The sequence below is a fragment of the Oncorhynchus mykiss genome, chromosome 15 (genome assembly GCF_057628025.1).
Source record: "Oncorhynchus mykiss isolate SJ-2025 chromosome 15, ASM5762802v1, whole genome shotgun sequence".
NCBI classification, from domain to species: Eukaryota; Metazoa; Chordata; class Actinopteri; order Salmoniformes; family Salmonidae; genus Oncorhynchus; species Oncorhynchus mykiss.
This window is the reverse complement of record NC_143036.1, coordinates 52,271,191-52,288,495: the sequence shown is the minus strand read 5'-3', so window position 1 is coordinate 52,288,495 and position 17,305 is coordinate 52,271,191. Positions and strand designations below refer to the sequence as shown.

At 49.2% G+C, this 17,305-nt stretch overlaps 1 protein-coding gene across 4 annotated transcripts in view; it reads left to right on the top strand.

The window, feature by feature from the left end:
* The window catches only part of LOC110490203 (protein-methionine sulfoxide oxidase mical3b), a 29,123-nt gene extending 12,592 nt beyond the window's left edge, over nucleotides 1–16,531 (top strand). For 2 of the 4 annotated variants that reach the window (XM_090200292.1, XM_036944481.2), the window contains 13 exons: nucleotides 5,414–5,600; nucleotides 7,092–7,222; nucleotides 7,493–7,565; nucleotides 7,751–7,994; nucleotides 8,250–8,443; nucleotides 9,688–10,896; nucleotides 10,984–11,084; nucleotides 12,669–12,935; nucleotides 13,316–13,409; nucleotides 13,539–13,589; nucleotides 15,450–15,549; nucleotides 15,741–15,814; nucleotides 15,930–16,531. In XM_090200292.1, coding sequence (XP_090056418.1) covers nucleotides 5,414–5,600; nucleotides 7,092–7,222; nucleotides 7,493–7,565; nucleotides 7,751–7,994; nucleotides 8,250–8,443; nucleotides 9,688–10,896; nucleotides 10,984–11,084; nucleotides 12,669–12,935; nucleotides 13,316–13,409; nucleotides 13,539–13,589; nucleotides 15,450–15,549; nucleotides 15,741–15,814; nucleotides 15,930–16,117 — 2,913 coding nt within the window. In that variant the 3' untranslated portion in view covers nucleotides 16,118–16,531. Of the gene's footprint in view, nucleotides 1–5,413; nucleotides 5,601–7,091; nucleotides 7,223–7,492; nucleotides 7,566–7,750; nucleotides 7,995–8,249; nucleotides 8,444–8,642; nucleotides 8,724–9,687; nucleotides 10,897–10,983; nucleotides 11,085–11,359; nucleotides 11,679–12,668; nucleotides 12,936–13,315; nucleotides 13,410–13,538; nucleotides 13,590–15,449; nucleotides 15,550–15,740; nucleotides 15,815–15,929 lie in introns of those variants that run through there. The other 2 variants (XM_090200294.1, XM_090200293.1) reach the window with 2 other exon arrangements.
* Nucleotides 16,532–17,305: the final 774 nt, after the last annotated feature.

The following is a 17,305-nucleotide window of genomic DNA, read 5'->3' as shown; positions in this document are numbered from 1 at the left end:
AGAGTTCAGTACAGTACACAGTATGTATTTGGTATTTTATTAGGCTCCCCATTTAGCTTTTGCAAACAAAGCAGCTATTCTTCCTGGGGGTCCACACAAAACATGAAACATTACATAATACAGAACATTAATAGACTAGAACAGCTCAAAGACAGAACTACATCAATTTAAAAATGGCACACGTAGCCTACATATCAATACATGCACACACATTTTCTAGGTCAAATAGGGGAGAGGCGTTGTGAGGTGTTGCTTTATCTGTTTTTTTTAAACCAGGTTTGCTGTTCATTTGAGCAATATGAGATGGAAGGGAGTTCCATGCAATAATGGCTCTATATAATAGTGTACGCTTTCTTGAATTTGTTCTGGATTTGGGGCCTGTGAAAAGACCCCTGGTGGCATGTCTGGTGGGGTAAGTGTGTGTGTCAGAGCTGTGTGTAAGTTGACTATGCAACCAATTTGGGATTTTCAACACATTGTTTCTTATAAAAATAAGAAGTGATGCAGTCAGTCTCTCCTCAACTCTTAGCCAAGAGAAACTGGCATGTATAGTATTTATATCAGCCCTCTGATTATAATGAAGAGCAAGACTTGCCTCTCTGTTCTGGGCCAGCTGCAGCTTAACTATGTCTTTCCTTGCAGGACTCAACCACAGGACTTGTACAATAATCAAGATAAGACAAAACTAGAGCTGGCAGGACTTGATTTGTGGAGTGTGGTGTCAAAAGACAATCTCTTTATTATGGGCAGACCTTTCCCCATCTCGAAGAGCACACTAGAGTTGAGTACACTATAATGTATTGTACTGTACTATAATGTACTCTATTGTACTGTACTGAACTCTACTGTGCTGTACTCCACTGTGCTCTACTGGGCTGTGCTTTGATATCCAAACTTGTGAAACATAGACATCGATGATTGGATCAAATTTGGTCGGGTCCAGACCCACCAAATTTGTTCTTGTTTGGGGGCAGCGCTCATTTAAATAATACAATAATACCCAAATATCTAAAGGAGGATATTGCATGTTTAATTACTCCATGACATTCGGGTCTACTCTGTATTGAGTGCACACCCTTGAGCGTTTTTTATGGGCCTAATAATAAAGCCAATTTAAACAGTAAAATTGTATTAGCTTTTAATTTGACATTAACAGAAATTGTATTTTCATCTGATTGTCAAACAAATCAATTCAAAAAGTAGTCTAACTGTGTATGTGCCTCCAATCCAAAATAATTCCAGCATCCAAACGGCATGTCTAGGCCTACTCGTGCTATTTGATGATTAAATGATAATGCCCGAGAAACCGGGTGTTTGGAGGATATATTTGCAAAATCAAATCAAATCAAATTTTATTTGTCACATACACATGGTTAGCAGATGTTAATGCGAGTGTAGCGAAATGCTTGTGCTTCTAGTTCCGACAATGCAGTAATAACAAGTAATCTAACTAACAATTCCAAAACTACTGTCTTGTACACAGTGTAAGGGGATAAAGAATATGTACATAAGGATATATGAATGAGTGATGGTACAGAGCAGCATAGGCAAGATACAGTAGATGGTATCGGGTACAGTATGTACAATGAGATGAGTATGTAAACAAAGTGGCATAGTATAAAGTGGCTAGTGATACATGTATTACATAAGGATACCGTCGATGATATAGAGTACAGTATATACGTATGCGTATGAGATGAATAATGTAGGGTAAGTAACATTTATATAAGGTAGCATTGTTTAAAGTGGCTAGTGATATATTTACATCATTTCCCATCAATTCCCATTATTAAAGTGGCTGGAGTTGAGTCAGTGTCAGTGTGTTGGCAGCAGCCACTCAGTGTTAGTGGTGGCTGTTTAACAGTCTGATGGCCTTGAGATAGAAGCTGTTTTTCAGTCTCTCGGTCCCAGCTTTGATGCACCTGTACTGACCTCGCCTTCTGGATGATAGCGGGGTGAACAGGCAGTGGCTCGGGTGGTTGATGTCCTTGATGATCTTTATGGCCTTCCTGTGACATCGGGTGGTGTAGGTGTCCTGGAGGGCAGGTAGTTTGCCCCCGGTGATGCGTTGTGCAGACCTCACTACCCTCTAGAGAGCCTTATGGTTGAGGGCGGTGCAGTTGCCATACCAGGCGGTGATACAGCCCGCCAGGATGCTCTCGATTGTGCATCTGTAGAAGTTTGTGAGTGCTTTTGGTGACAAGCCGAATTTCTTCAGCCTCCTGAGGTTGAAGAGGCGCTGCTGCGCCTTCTTCACGATGCTGTCTGTGTGAGTGGACCAATTCAGTTTGTCTGTGATGTGTATGCCGAGGAACTTAAAACTTGCTACCCTCTCCACTACTGTTCCATCGATGTGGATAGGGGGGTGTTCCCTCTGCTGTTTCCTGAAGTCCACAATCATCTCCTTAGTTTTGTTGACGTTGAGTGTGAGGTTGTTTTCCTGACACCACACTCCGAGGGCCCTCACCTCCTCCCTGTAGGCCGTCTCATCGTTGTTGGTAATCAAGCCTACCACTGTTGTGTCGTCCGCAAACTTGATGATTGAGTTGGAGGCGTGCGTGGCCACGCAGTCGTGGGTGAACAGGGAATACAGGAGAGGGCTCAGAACGCAACCTTGTGGGGCCCCAGTGTTGAGGATCAGCGGGGAGGAGATGTTGTTGCCTACCCTCACCACCTGGGGGCGGCCCGTCAGGAAGTCCAGTACCCAGTTGCACAGGGCGGGGTCGAGACCCAGGGTCTCGAGCTTGATGACGAGCTTGGAGGGTACTATGGTGTTGAATGCCGAGCTGTAGTCGATGAACAGCATTCTCACATAGGTATTCCTCTTGTCCAGATGGGTTAGGGCAGTGTGCAGTGTGGTTGAGATTGCATCGTCCGTGGACCTATTTGGGCGGTAAGCAAATTGGAGTGGGTCTAGGGTGTCAGGTAGGGTGGAGGTGATATGGTCCTTGACTAGTCTCTCAAAGCACTTCATGATGACGGATGTGAGTGCTACGGGGCGGTAGTCATTTAGCTCAGTTACCTTAGCTTTCTTGGGAACAGGAACAATGGTGGCCCTCTTGAAGCATGTGGGAACAGCAGACTGGTATAGGGATTGATTGAATATGTCCGTAAACACACCGGCCAGCTGGTCTGCGCATGCTCTGAGGGCGCGGCTGGGGATGCCATCTGGGCCTGCAGCCTTGCGAGGGTTAACACGTTTAAATGTCTTACTCACCTCGGCTGCAGTGAAGGAGAGACCGCATGTTTTCGTTGCAGGCCGTGTCAGTGGCACTGTATTGTCCTCAAAGCGGGCAAAAAAGTTATTTAGTCTGCCTGGGAGCAAGACATCCTGGTCCGTGACTGGGCTGGGTTTCTTCCTGTAGTCCGTGATTGACTGTAGACCCTGCCACATGCCTCTTGTGTCTGAGCCGTTGAATTGAGATTCTACTTTGTCTCTGTACTGGCGCTTAGCTTGTTTGATAGCCTTGTATTCGGTCATGTTACCAGACACCTTGCCCTGATTAAAAGCAGTGGTTCGCGCTTTCAGTTTCACACGAATGCTGCCATCAATCCACGGTTTCTGGTTAGGGAATGTTTTAATCGTTGCTATGGGAACGACATCTTCAACGCACGTTCTAATGAACTCGCACACCGAATCAGCGTATTCGTCAATGTTGTTATCTGACGCAATACGAAACATCTCCCAGTCCACGTGATGGAAGCAGTCTTGGAGTGTGGAGTCAGCTTGGTCGGACCAGCGTTGGACAGACCTCAGCGTGGGAGCCTCTTGTTTTAGTTTCTGTCTGTAGGCAGGGATCAACAAAATGGAGTCGTGGTCAGCTTTTTCGACGTGTGTTGTTACCGGCAAACCGTGTCAATATTATCCTCCAAACACCGGCTTCGAGGGCATTGTCACTTTTATACAACGGGTTACGTACATATTCATATTATGATTGACATGTTTTAATTAAAAAACGTTATTTTGATGAATTTATTCATACTATGTCATCATTCCACAATATATAGTCCCCCACCCCCCTGAGAATCCCCCCCACCCTTCGCGTGAATGCGCACACACTCCATTCTTCATTGCTGTGACATGCTCGCTAGTTGAGATTTCTGCTCTTCACTACGTTGTCAGTTTAGCATACATTTAACTGATGTTAGTAGCAGAACGCATTTTCTATTTGTGTCCTTCAAGGCAGCTGTCAATGATCAGCGGCAGCGTAGCCTAGTGGTTAGAGCGTTGGACTAGTAACTGAAAGGTTGCAAGATCGAATCCCCGAGCTAAAAATAAAGTATTTGACTCTGATGTGTGCCACAGAAAGTATTTGACTCTAGCAACAAAATTAAGGAATTTAGAAGGGGGATGATTGTTCTATAGAAAGTACAAACTTCACGAAATTATGCGTGTTAAATTAAACATAGAGGATGGAGTAAAATGTAGGCAAGCAATAAACATTTCAGAACAACTACTAGTCGAATACGACATGGGAGAGATGTCGAATTTTGGCAAAGATATTTATTTATAGACTGATACACTTGAAACAAATAGCCAAACCGAAAACTGCAGACATTACTAGTGCCTCCCCGGCGATAAAACATCTAAGGAAACGCAGCCTAAATTCTGCTACTAAAATCAGTGAAATGTAGGATAAACTGACAACGGATAAACTGACAGCAGAAATCTCAACTAACAAGCAACTCACAGCAATAAAGAATTTAGTGTGTGCGTGTTCACGCGAAGGGGGGGTGATTCTGTGAGGGGAGATTTTCGGCAAAACACCAGTCGTGGTGGAAAAAGAAACGCACCCTGTACTTTCAATGCATTCTTTTTTAAGGTGGGTTAACAACGTTTACTTGCGTTTACCCTCCACTAAGCCTACTCTACTACCCGGTAGCCTACCCTCTCAGCCATGGCAATTTTAAACACATGAACACACTCAGAATAGGTAGCCTACATTCAATATAATTACATGAGTTGAATCAAAATATGTTTTGAGGTGTCCATAATTCATGAGTTATTAATGCTTTGAGTCCTCACAGATCGTGTGACACGAAACACGACCTTTATTTCCTTACATTAATGACCGTGTTATTTGTCATTATTAAGCAGTTAACATTTGAATTAGAACGGTGATCTTCAACCCTGTACAAATCATGGATCTTGGAGATCTGAGGAAATGCACTGTGTGTGTAACTATGGCTACATAACATTTCATTATGTTTTGCCGTGAAAACAGTTTTCATGGGCACACAAATCCCAAATAATGTAGTCCTATACCATTGCAAAATCGAATGCTTCTAACCGAAAGAGTCAACTATAGGCCTACTTGTTGGATGGATTGGATGCGCATTGGGGTCTAGCTGTAGGCTAGTTATTACAGTCCATTTATTACAGCTCATTCTCCCCCCCATCTCTCTCTCTCAGGCTGCCGTTCGCTCTGTGTTGGCAGGGTCAGGAGGGGCCAGTGATGTGTGTTTCTTCTGCAGTAAGCGGGTGTATGTGATGGAGAGACTCAGTGTTGAGGGACTGTTCTTCCACCGGAGCTGCTTCCAGTGTGACCACTGCAGCTCCACCATCCGCCTGGCCTCCTACGCCTACGACCGACCTAACGGTGAGCCCCTGAGGAGGGAGGAGAGTGAGACCAGGTCTAAGGATGGGGAAAGGGGAGAGGGCAGGGAGAGGGTGTCACTGAACTCCATGGAGTTGGAGAGTAATGGTAAAAATGGGTAACTCCGATGAATGACAAGGGCTGCCCTACCACACACACACACACACTGAAAATACCACGACCAGCATGGCCTTGGCATCGAAACACTGCTACAACTTTTTATATGCTCTACCACAACTTGTGTTATCTTGAATGCAGCTCTGACCTGCAGTTAATGAGGGTTAGTGACACTCAATCACGCTGTTTTTATACAGATTTCTCCAATCTGCACTGGGCTGGGTTGATGTTACACCGCATGATCACTTTGTAAAGCTTCCAGGTTATCAGCAGACCAGAGACCAACTCAGTTAACACATGATGAACACAAACTCAGTGTGTTGCTTACTGCACCGTTGGGGCCTGGGGCTCCCTGGACCGACTGCGTGGTTGTTTATCTTTGATTACTGTAGAATACACAAGGTGCAAGAAACAAATGTGGTTGTACATTAGCAGTTGTTCTCTTCTTATTGTCAGTCACTGACAGTCACTAAATTAGCCATGTCAGCTAACATTTCTTTAGATTAGGGGGCCCCAATTACGGGGCCCCCTAATTGGGTAGAATTGCAGGAAATTTGCTGTAAAAATTGCACAATTTTCTTTTGGCCCCATGGCAAAATATGTAGAACTGCAGGAAATTAAATGTAAAACTTAAATGTTTATTTTGGCCGTGAATAGGAGGGCCACCAAAATGTTTTGCCCACGAGGTAGGGGTGGCCCCCCAACCAAATCTCACTTAGGGCCCACAAAAAGCTATGGTGTGTGTGTGCATGCCTGCTTGCTTGCGTAACTGTGTGTGTGTGTGTGTGTGTGTATTGTACTTCTTAGAGATGTGCTGTGTGTTTGTAAATGGTTGGGGGGGGGGCAGATACAAAAGATGTCTGTCATGTCAGGAGTTGATTTCTAAGTTTAATTCAAACCCTTCAACCAATCAGGGATGAGGTGTCACATGATAGCCGTTTGAGTGTGAGGCGGGAGAGAAGTGTGTGTAGGGTAGACTATATATGAAGTGGTCCGTCAGTGTAGGGACCAGATCGAGTGTGTCTTCCTGTCGGTCTGTCGACCGGCGCTGTTTTCTATGGAGGAGTCCCACTGTAAGACACAACTCTATTTCATTCTCCCCGTTCTTTTCCCGGGAGGCTGAGAGATGTAGCTGTTCCTCAAGTGTCGAGGGACACTGTTTTCTTTGTGTGGAAATGTGAATGAGATTTAGCTGAGGAGGAGACCTGTACAATATGTATTTATTTTCTCTGTACTTCTACTGTAGTTAGATAACATTTTGTTTTTTGCTTAAAGTTCTTCTGTAAGATGCAGATTTCTGTAGCGAGGTCCTTAAACTGCTGCTGTGTGTCGGGCGGTTCGGTGTCTCGTGTTCTAACTCATCGGTTCTGTGTGTAGGGAAGTTTTACTGTAAGCCGCACTATGACGTCCGTCTGGTTGGGCCGATCCAGAGGAAGAGGGCAGCCCCCACGACCTCCGATCAGCCCCCAACCCCCTACGAACGGACCCCCTCTCAGCGGACCCTCCTGGTAAGGACTTCTGCCTTTCACCTCGTACTCTGGCGAAATAGAAGCTCTTGGCTGATCTGGGGTTTTAACTCCTGATATTTGTATAGACATAGCAATTAAGGTTTCAGTTAATGACGAGCTCTCTCTCTCTGTATATTATATTGTTTTGAGGAGAACACATCACGTATGTATGAGGTTTTCTGTAGATCAATACACTGGTCCTTGGGAAAATGTTTGGTAAAATGTTTGGTAAAATGCTCATTTTTTTCTTTCTTTGATCCCTCCTTCCAGGAGTCCCAAGCTGCTCTGTCCACTAACCCTCGCTCCTCAGTGACTGTGGTGACAGCAGATCGCAAGTCCTCAGGTAAGCCAAGAGGTTCATGTATCTGTGTCATGTGTGTGTTTTCAGTCGTAATGCGTGTGACGTGTGTGTGTGTTTGTGCACAGAATGTGTGTCTTAGTGACGCCACTGAGTGTGTAAAGAATGTCCTGAGTTTGACTTTGGCTAAGTGTATGTATGTGTGTGTGTGGCTGGTGTGTGTGTCTCAGTGGCGTCTCTGATTGAGGAGGAGTGTGGCTTGGCTAAGCGCGTGCACGGCACGCCAGAACGTATAGAGCTGGAGAACTACCATGTGAGCCTGGGGAGCCTGGAGACTGAACAGCTAACAGATGAGCCGGAGGAGGTGCCAGAGGAGACGCTGGCCAATTACAACCTCAGTCTGCTGGTGACAGAGGAGAAGAAGGCCAATCACAAGCGCAGCCCGTTGTGGGACAAGAGCAACGAGGGCTCCAGGTCAGCATTACAAAAACAAAAATGTATCTTTATTTCTATCTAGCGTGTCCTCTTTCTCTCCCCCTCTTTCTCTCTCGCTATCTCTCCCTCTGTCTCTCCCGCTATCTCTCCCTCTCCGTCTCTTTCCCTCCCCCTCTTTCTCTCTCGCTGTCTCTCCCTCTCTTTCTCTTTCCCTCTTTCTCCCCCCTTTTCTCTTGCACACACACTTACACACACGAACACACACACACTAATTGCCTTCCTCTCTCCTCATAGTTCGGAATCAGAGACGGAGGAGGAGGGGGAGAGGCAGCGGGCTCAAACCAATGACCTGGCTAGAGACTCCTGGAGGAAGGCCATGGAACTACACGCACGCCTCCGAGGAGAGAGAGGAGACGACGAAGAAGAGACAGAAGAAGGAGAGGAGGAAGGAGAGGTTGATGAGGAGGAGGAGGAGTTATCTAGTGATGGTAATCGTGCCTTTTTCTCTGTTTTCCTGTGTGTGCGTCTCTATATGCTGTCAGTCAGAAAGATTTATTTCTAGACTAGTTTCCTTTCCTCTCTTTTGTTCTCTATTCTGGTCTCTCAACCCTCTTTCTCTCTGTGTCTGTGTATGTGTCCTCCCTCCCTGTCCGTCTCTCTATCTGGTGTGTCTCCCCCTGCTGGTAGAAGGGGAGTACTCTCCGTGGGAGAGGGAGCGTCACTCAGGTCTGTGGCTCCTCCCTCTAGAAGAGGTGGAGGAGACAGATAGCACCGCCACAGGAGAGAAAGCTAACAAAACATGTTTATCCTTTTTATTATGGTAATTGTTTTGTTACTAACCATTTAGCATGTTTTGTTGTGTCATTGAGAATAATGACACACTAGCGGGCAGAAATTACAGTAACTTCCTCACCTATTGCACCCCATGGACTTACACAGGTGATATTTGGTTCTGTATACCAGAACCGGCCACTGGGTCGCTGCCTGGGTGAGCCACTCCCAGTGTAGGGGCACTGGGTCGGACCGAAAGGGACGGGATGTCTCTATCTGGTTTCATTTCCGAGATATTTGTGGTTTTGTGCACCAGACCCGGCCAGCAGCGACCACTGGGTCAGCCGGGTTTGGTACTTATTAAAGACAGTGTTTGAGAATACGTGTCTCTGGCGCCGGTACAGCATGGGTGAACATCACCAAAGGCATCGCTGCCTGGGTACTTCACTCCCCGCACCGGAACACCAATGTAGGGCCACTGGGTCAGGCTGGTCGGCTGGGTCTCGCACGGACGGGGCACGGCTGGAGCTTGTCATTAAAACGGGGATAACCGGCTCCGACAGGGGCTCCCCCGATAGAGGCAATTCCACATGGGGCAGGAGGAATCGTCCGTCTGAACACCGGCTAAAGGCCGGCCGACAGGGGCCCTCCCAGGTGGAAAACGAATGCAATAATTTGCCTCATCAAGTCTACAGTGTTGCCAACCAATGGCAAAAATACCTAAAACCTACTCTAGCTCAATACCAACTGTGGCTCACAAGCAACATTTCCTGTAAGACACAGGGGGTTGCTATCTAGAGTCTCTGTAGAGATTCTGACTTTCTCTTTACTTCCTCTCCTTTACTCTCTCTCTCCCTTCTGTCTCCCTTACTCTCCTCATCCCTCTCTTTTTTTCCCCCTCTCTCTCTCTCTCTCTCTCTCTCTCTCTCTCTCTCTCTCTCTCTCTCTCTCTCTCTCTCAGAGGAAGGATCATCCCCCCTCACTGCTCAGGAGGTAGCCTCGTTGGACGAGTGGCAGCAGAGCGCACACTCTCAAAACACACACTCTCCAGACACACTCACGCCTGACTCGACAGCACCCGATACACACGGTCCACACAGACCCACCAGTGTACCCAATATCACCTTCTCCACTCCAGCCACTGCCTCAACACCATTCACCCCCTTAACGTCACATGCACCCACATCAATGTCCTCTGTCTCAATTCCAGACTCCTCTGTCTTTACCTACTCCTCCCCTAACTCCTCCACCACATTGGGCTGCTTCCCCGGTCCGGAAGTGGGAGAGGAAGATGGGAAAGAGAAAGAGAGGAAGGAGAGAAAAGAGCAAGAGGAGAGGGAGAGAGGGGAGAGGGTGCGTGACCCCAGCAGTAGTTCGGGGATCGGTGTGGGCGGGAGCTCCACCACCTCTACCTCGGACCCTCTCACCCCTCCCTGCATCCTTCCCCCCGCCCAGCACAGGGCATGCTGGGATAGCCTGCCCCACCCTGATGTGGAGGCGGAGTCACTGCAGAGCCCCGCCCCTCGCCCTGCCCCTCGATTTGTCCCCGCACCTATCATGGCGTCGGCTGTTGTGCGGGGGGTCGGGGGCAAGAAACTGAATCCGTGGGACATGGGTGGCGGAAGCGGGCCTGCCGCGGGGGGGTCTGTTGGAGCTGGGTCTCTTGGGGAGCAGCTGTGTAAGGGTGAAGTAATAGACCCCTTAGAGGACATCAGCTCCCCCTTGTCCCCCCTGAAGCCCCTTAAGGCAGTGCCCAGAGACGAGAGAGAAATCGGGAGGAAGAGGGAGATGGAGAGGAGGAGGGAGATAGAGAGAGCAGCCATGGGGGTGGGCTGGGAGGACATGAAAATCACCCTAGGAAGGGAGCCTCTCCCAGGGAAGAGCAGAGGAGGTCTGGACCCCCGCAGACTCACAGAGAGCCTGCCTCCCCTCCTTCTCCAGGGGGGCTTCATCTTCCCTTCACGTAAGTGCCGCAGGGACAACCAGCCCCCCAGCCAGAGTGTGTCTGAAGCGGGCATAGGAGAGGGTGGACCCCTGGGCCTGTGGAGAGCTGTCATCTCTGGCTATAAGAGGGACAGGAAGAAGAAGGGCAGGACTTCCCTTCCCAATTCAACAACAGCGCCAGCCCCCAAAGAGCAGGGCAGGAGGAAAACTTCTGCAGAGAGACGAGGTAACACACACACACACAAACACACACACACACACACTGGTGATCTGGTATAGTGAATTCCTAAGGTGAACCTCTGTGTTTGTGCAGGTGTGAAGTTCAGGGAGCGCCAGAGCTGGTCGGAGCCAGAGGAGTCAGACATCACCTGCTCTGTTGTGATGGAGAGATGCTCCATGAACCCCAAGGCCAACGTAAGAACATCACTACTAACACTACCACTGATCTCAGAGCGGCAGGCTGACATTACACTACAGCTCTGACTGTGAGAGTCAGTGATGTCACTACAGACCTCTGATCAGCTCTGTGGATGCCAGCCATCTTTACGGTCATTGTTTGGAGGAAATTCATTCACACTATAGGAGGCTGTTGTCATATGTGTTAGGGGATATCTGGTCTTTGTTGGCTACCATATCATCTCCTGTCTTCAGAGGATCAGGTAAATCTCTTAATGGATGAATGTTTTCAGCTTCGTCTGGAGCTGTTTGACCTAGCGTCAGACCTTCAGAAGGAAACCATTGAGGAGGAAGAGGAGAATGAGGAAGGGGAGGTATACTACTTTGCGACAGTACGATGCGGGCTGTTGTGTCCTAGTCTAGTTAAAGATAGTTACAGCAGAGTTGCTGAGCGAGGTTACACTTCTCCCATTCCGATTTAGAGTATGTTTTGTGTGATCTAGACATACTATATATTGTGTGCCCTATTTTGATTTGTTTTTTGGTCTTCATCTTTCCAAGTCTGCATATGTGCCTCATGCCCTGGCCTTTAAGAGGGCGTATGCCATTAAGGTAGTGTGAACATTCCCATTAAGGTAGTGTGAACATTCCCATTAAGGTAGTGTGAACATTCCCATTAAGGTAGTGTGAACATTCCCATTAAGGCAGTGTGAACATTACCATTAAGGCAGTGTGAACATTCCCATTAAGGCAGTGTGAACATTCCCATTAAGGCAGTGTGAACATTCCCATTAAGGCAGTGTGAACATTCCCATTAAGGCAGTGTGAACATTCCCATTAAGGCAGTGTGAACATTCCCATTAAGGCAGTGTGAACATTCCCATTAAGGCAGTGTGAACATTCCCATTAAGGCAGTGTGAACATTCCCATTAAAGCAGTGTGAACATTCCCATTAAGGCAGTGTGAACATTCCCATTAAGGCAGTGTGAACATTACCATTAAGGCAGTGTGAACATTCCCATTAAGGCAGTGTGAACATTCCCATTAAGGCAGTGTGAACATTCCCATTAAGGCAGTGTGAACATTCCCATTAAGGTAGTGTGAACATTCCCATTAAGGTAGTGTGAACATTCCCATTAAGGTAGTGTGAACATTCCCATTAAGGTAGTGTGAACATTCCCATTAAGGCAGTGTGAACATTCCCATTAAGGTAGTGTGAACATTCCCATTAAGGCAGTGTGAACATTCCCATTAAGGCAGTGTGAACATTCCCATTAAGGCAGTGTGAACATTCCCATTAAGGCAGTGTGAACATTCCCATTAAGGCAGTGTGAACATTTCCATTAAGGCAGTGTGAACATTCCCATTAAGGCAGTGTGAACATTCCCATTAAGGCAGTGTGAACATTCCCATTGGTTGCATCAAGCTGTTCTGTGCTGTGTCCTTATCGTCCCTAAACCCCAGTAGTGTGTATACTCAGAATTAGCTGCTGTGGTCGAATCTTAATGGTGTGTGTGTGTGTCTGTGTGCGCGCATGCTATGTGTGTGTGTGTCTGTGTGTAGGCTGCTGACGCTCTCTCTCTCTCTCTCGCTCTCCTAAAGAGGCACGTGGGGAAAGAGAGGGAGCTGGACAGCTCCCCCCATATGGATACACAGCGGAAGTCATCGTGCCCTACGGAGGTGGTGGGGGTACTGGTGCACATGAAGGACCTGAAGGACCCGTCCAGCCTGGATGTGTCAGAGGCCATGTTCCACAGAGACCGAGACCCAGAGGAGGAGGAGCTAGATGCCAGGTTAACACGTAGGGTACAGAGGGCAGCGCGCAAACAGGCCAAACAGGAGCAACTCAAGAGACTGCACAGAGCCCAGGTAGGATGTAGGTTTCTCATGTATGTGTGACGGTGCGTATGGTTTGTTTGAAGTCGCATTGATGTTATAGGTGGCGCTAACATGCATATGTTGTCCTGATCTTGTCCACATTCGGATTGTGCCCACATGTTCAGAAATATGTCTAGTCGTGGCATTAAAATCTCTCATATCCGTCCACATTCTGAGAGTCAGTTTACCCAATAAATTACTGGGAGTTTATACATCGAGTGTGCGGCTCTCTTTGTTTTTATAGCTTCCAGTTTATTCCCCCCTTAGTCAGCACCTCTACACCAATCAGAATGTGGACAAGATCAGGACAAATAACGCATGTAAGAATCAGGTATAAGCAGGGCTTGAGTGTATGAAATGGGCCTTGTCAGATGATCCAAAGGCAGTTGGAGCAGGTGGAGGAGAAGCAGAGGCAGCTGGAGGAGAGGGGTGTGGCTGTGGAGAAGGCCTTGAGAGGGGAAGCAGGTAAACACACTATTTACAGACCTGTTTGATGGTTTGTTTTAACTATATTACTCTTAGTTAGTTTGACTGAGCATATGATCAGTGTACGTGTGGTCATGTGGTCATCTGCCTGGTATGTTCTTATTTTAGACTACTGGGGAGAGTCGAATGACAGTGAAGAGCTGGACTTGCACCTGGGAGGTATGTACCTCATACTATGCTGCATTCCATCCAGTGGATCTGCTGAGGGGAGAACGGCTCATAATAATGGCTGGAACAGAGCAGATGGAATGGCATCAAACACTTGGAAACCATGCGTTTGACGTATTTGATACCAATCCACTGATCCGGCTCCAGTAATTACCACGAACCCGTCCTCCCCAATTAAGGTGCCACCCACCTCCTGTGATTCCCTCCAACTATTAATTATCCTCCAATCTTACCCATGGTTCCTGACACTCTTTCTCTCTCCCCCCTACCCCTCCCTCTCTTTTCCCCCTCCCCCCTACCCCTCCCTCTCTTTTCCCCCTACCCCTCCCTCTCCTTCCCCCTACCCCTCCCTCCCTCTCCTTCCCCCTACCCCTCCCTCCCTCTCCTTCCCCCTACCCCTCCCTCCCTCTCCTTCCCCCTACCCCTCCCTCCCTCTCCTTCCCCCCCTCTCCTTCCCCCTACCCCTCCCTCCCTCCCTCTCCTTCCCCCTACCCCTCCCTCCCTCTCCTTCCCCCTACCCCTCCCTCTCTTTTCCCCCTCCCCCCTACCCCTCCCTCTCTTTTCCCCCTCCCCCTACCCCTCCCTCTCTTTTCCCCCTACCCCTCCCTCCGTCCCTCTCTTTTCCCCCTACCCCTCCCTCCCTCTCTTTCTCCCCTACCCCTCCCTCCCTCTTCCCCCCCCTACCCCCCTCTTTTCCCCCCTACCCCTCCCTCCCTCTTTCCCCCCCTACCCCTCCCTCCCTCTTTCCACCCCTCCCTCCCTCTTTTCCCCCCACCCCTCCCTCCCTCTTTTCCCCCCACCCCTCCCTCCCTCTTTTCCCCCCACCCCTCCCTCCCTCTTTTCCCCCCACCCCTCCCTCCCTCTTTTCCCCCCACCCCTCCCTCCCTCTTTTCCCCCCACCCCTCCCTCCCTCTTTTCCCCCCACCCCTCCCTCCCTCTTTTCCCCCACCCCTCCCTCCCTCTTTTCCCCCCACCCCTCCCTCCCTCTTTTCCCCCACCCCTCCCTCCCTCTTTTCCCCCCACCCCTCCCTCCCTCTTTTCCCCCCACCCCTCCCTCCCTCTTTTCCCCCCACCCCTCCCTCCCTCTTTTCCCCCACCCCTCCCTCCCTCTTTTCCCCCCACCCCTCCCTCCCTCTTTTCCCCCCACCCCTCCCTCCCTCTTTTACCCCCACCCCTCCCTCCCTCTTTTACCCCCACCCCTCCCTCCCTCTTTTACCCCCACCCCTCCCTCCCTCTTTTACCCCCACCCCTCCCTCCCTCTTTTACCCCCCACCCCTCCCTCCCTCTTTTACCCCCACCCCTCCCTCCCTCTTTTCCCCCCACCCCTCCCTCCCTCCCTCCCTCTTTTCCCCTCCCTTATTTACCCCCTACCCCTCCCTCCCTCCCTCTTCCCCCCCTACCCCTCCCTCCCTCTTTTCCCCCCCTACCCCTCCCTCCCTCTTTTCCCCCCTACCCCTCCCTCCCTCTTTTCCCCCCTACCCCTCCCTCCCTCTTTTCCCCCCCTACCCCTCCCTCCATCTTCCCACCCCTACCCCTCCCTCCATCTTTTCCCCCCCTACCCCTCCCTCCCTCTTTTCCCACCTACCCCTCCCTCCCTCTCTCTTTCCCACCTGCCCCTCCCTCCCTCTCTCTTTCCCACCTACCCCTCCCTCACTCTCTCCCCCCTACCCCTCCCTCCCTCTTTTTCCCCCCTACCCCTCCCTCGCTCTCTTTCCCCCCCCTACCCCTCCCTCGCTCTCTTTCCCCCTACCCCTCCCTCGCTCTCTCTTTCCCCCCTACCCCTCCCTCCCTCTCTTTCCATCTTCCCCCCCTACCCCTCCCTCTCTTTCCATCTTCCTCTCTCTCCTTTAGTCATGGGCAGGCAGGATGATCCAGCTCTGATGCAGCAGTGGTTCAAGCTGGTCCAGCAGAAGAACTGTCTGATGCGCTATGAGTCAGAACTCATGATATTGTGAGTATCTATATGACCTTTGACCCCATATGTCACCACTGGACTCAAATGTATGATTAGTATGAGCGCTCATGACGAAATGGCAGTATGTAGTATGCCTGGGCGCAGTATGCAATTATCTGAGTCGTCAGTGTCTTTGTGCTCGACCCTGTGGACTGATGTGGTCTCCATGGCAACTGTCTCTCCCTCAGCGCTCGGGAGCTGGAGTTGGAGGATAGACAGAGCCGTCTTCAACAGGAGCTCAGAGAGAGGATGGCCGTGGATGGTAAGTACACTCATACATATGCAAGGAAATACACACACGTCATACAGTACCATAACGCTTGTAATATATTCTCTGTTTTCAGCCTTCTCTCACTCCCTCTCTCCCTCTCTTTCAGACCATCTGAAGGGTGAGGCAGAGCTGGCTGAGGAGAAGCTAATCCTGGGGGAGATGTTGGAGGTGGTGGAGCAGAGAGATGCTCTGGTGTCTCTGCTGGAGGAGCAGCGGCTGCAGGAGAGCCAGGAGGACAGAGACCTGGAGGCCATCATGCTGTCCCGGGGCCTGGGCCTGCACAACTGGGCCTGAACCTGAAGAACTGGGCCCAAGCACACACGTCACTTCCCCTCTAAAGCTGCGATCAGGGTCACTTCCCCTCTGATACAACGTTATGACCAGGATCAAGGCGGGACAGTGTCTGGATGATCAGTTTTTAGGATTGAAGATGTTTCCCCAATCCCCACTGCTACACACATCTTGCTATACCCCTGACTGACTGACTGACGGGCCTCTGAGACGGATGGCCCTATGCTCACTATACTCACCCAGGCTGTTGTGATGGCGATATGTGGCATGTATGAATGATTTGTATTGTTATTTATTAACCATTTAGAAAAATGTATATTATGTAAAAAAAAGAAACAGCACTGATTTTTTAAAAACCTTTTTTAAAATGACAATGTTTTACTTCACACATTGGATAATAAAGACATTCTGACATCATGATGTCATGTTTGAACATGTGAGATGATAAGGGGGACTCCTGTAGGGGAGAGGAAGGGAGGACGACCTGGGGCTGGGGATTCCAGCAGTCCGTCTCCTGCACAGGTGTGGCTATTGTGTTCAGTCAGAAATAGCTGCTGAGATTCGTGTCTAAACCTGCCACTTGTATAAAGATATGGCTCTGGGGTTAAATCCCTGCCTTGTGGCCAAAGAGTTGTAGGTTCAAACCCCTGTTTTGTGTGGATGTCTTAAAAGTGTAAAGGAGTCTGTGGCCCCTAAAGCACATGGTCCTAGGCATGAAACCAGGGGCCTGCTCTGGAGCATGGTTGGATACTGAGGACTTCACTGGTCGGTGAGTCAAGGCCACCTGAGGGAGTGGCTGCCACACAATGATGGCTGATTGTATAGGAGGCGGAGGGGGTACATTTTTTAAATCGCGATCAATGTGTATCGCGGAAGAACAGAGCTAAAGCCCAATTGTGGGCCCTCCCTTTGTTTCTAAATCTAGAGAAGTCTCTATTGAAAACACAAGTGCACACTTTCTGGCCGATTGTCTCGGCCGCTTCTCATTGACTGAGTAGCATCCCTTGTTCTGAATCAAAGCATTCCAGTGCTGCGCGCAGGTCTTGAACCCATGACCTGTCATTGGAGGGTAAGCTCCTTACACCTGAGGCACCAGCTCGTTTACACTGTAAACATGTCTCTTCCTATATTTATATTTAACATATAGACTATGAAAATACATTCAAAATAGTCCAGGCAGATGGGTTGCCC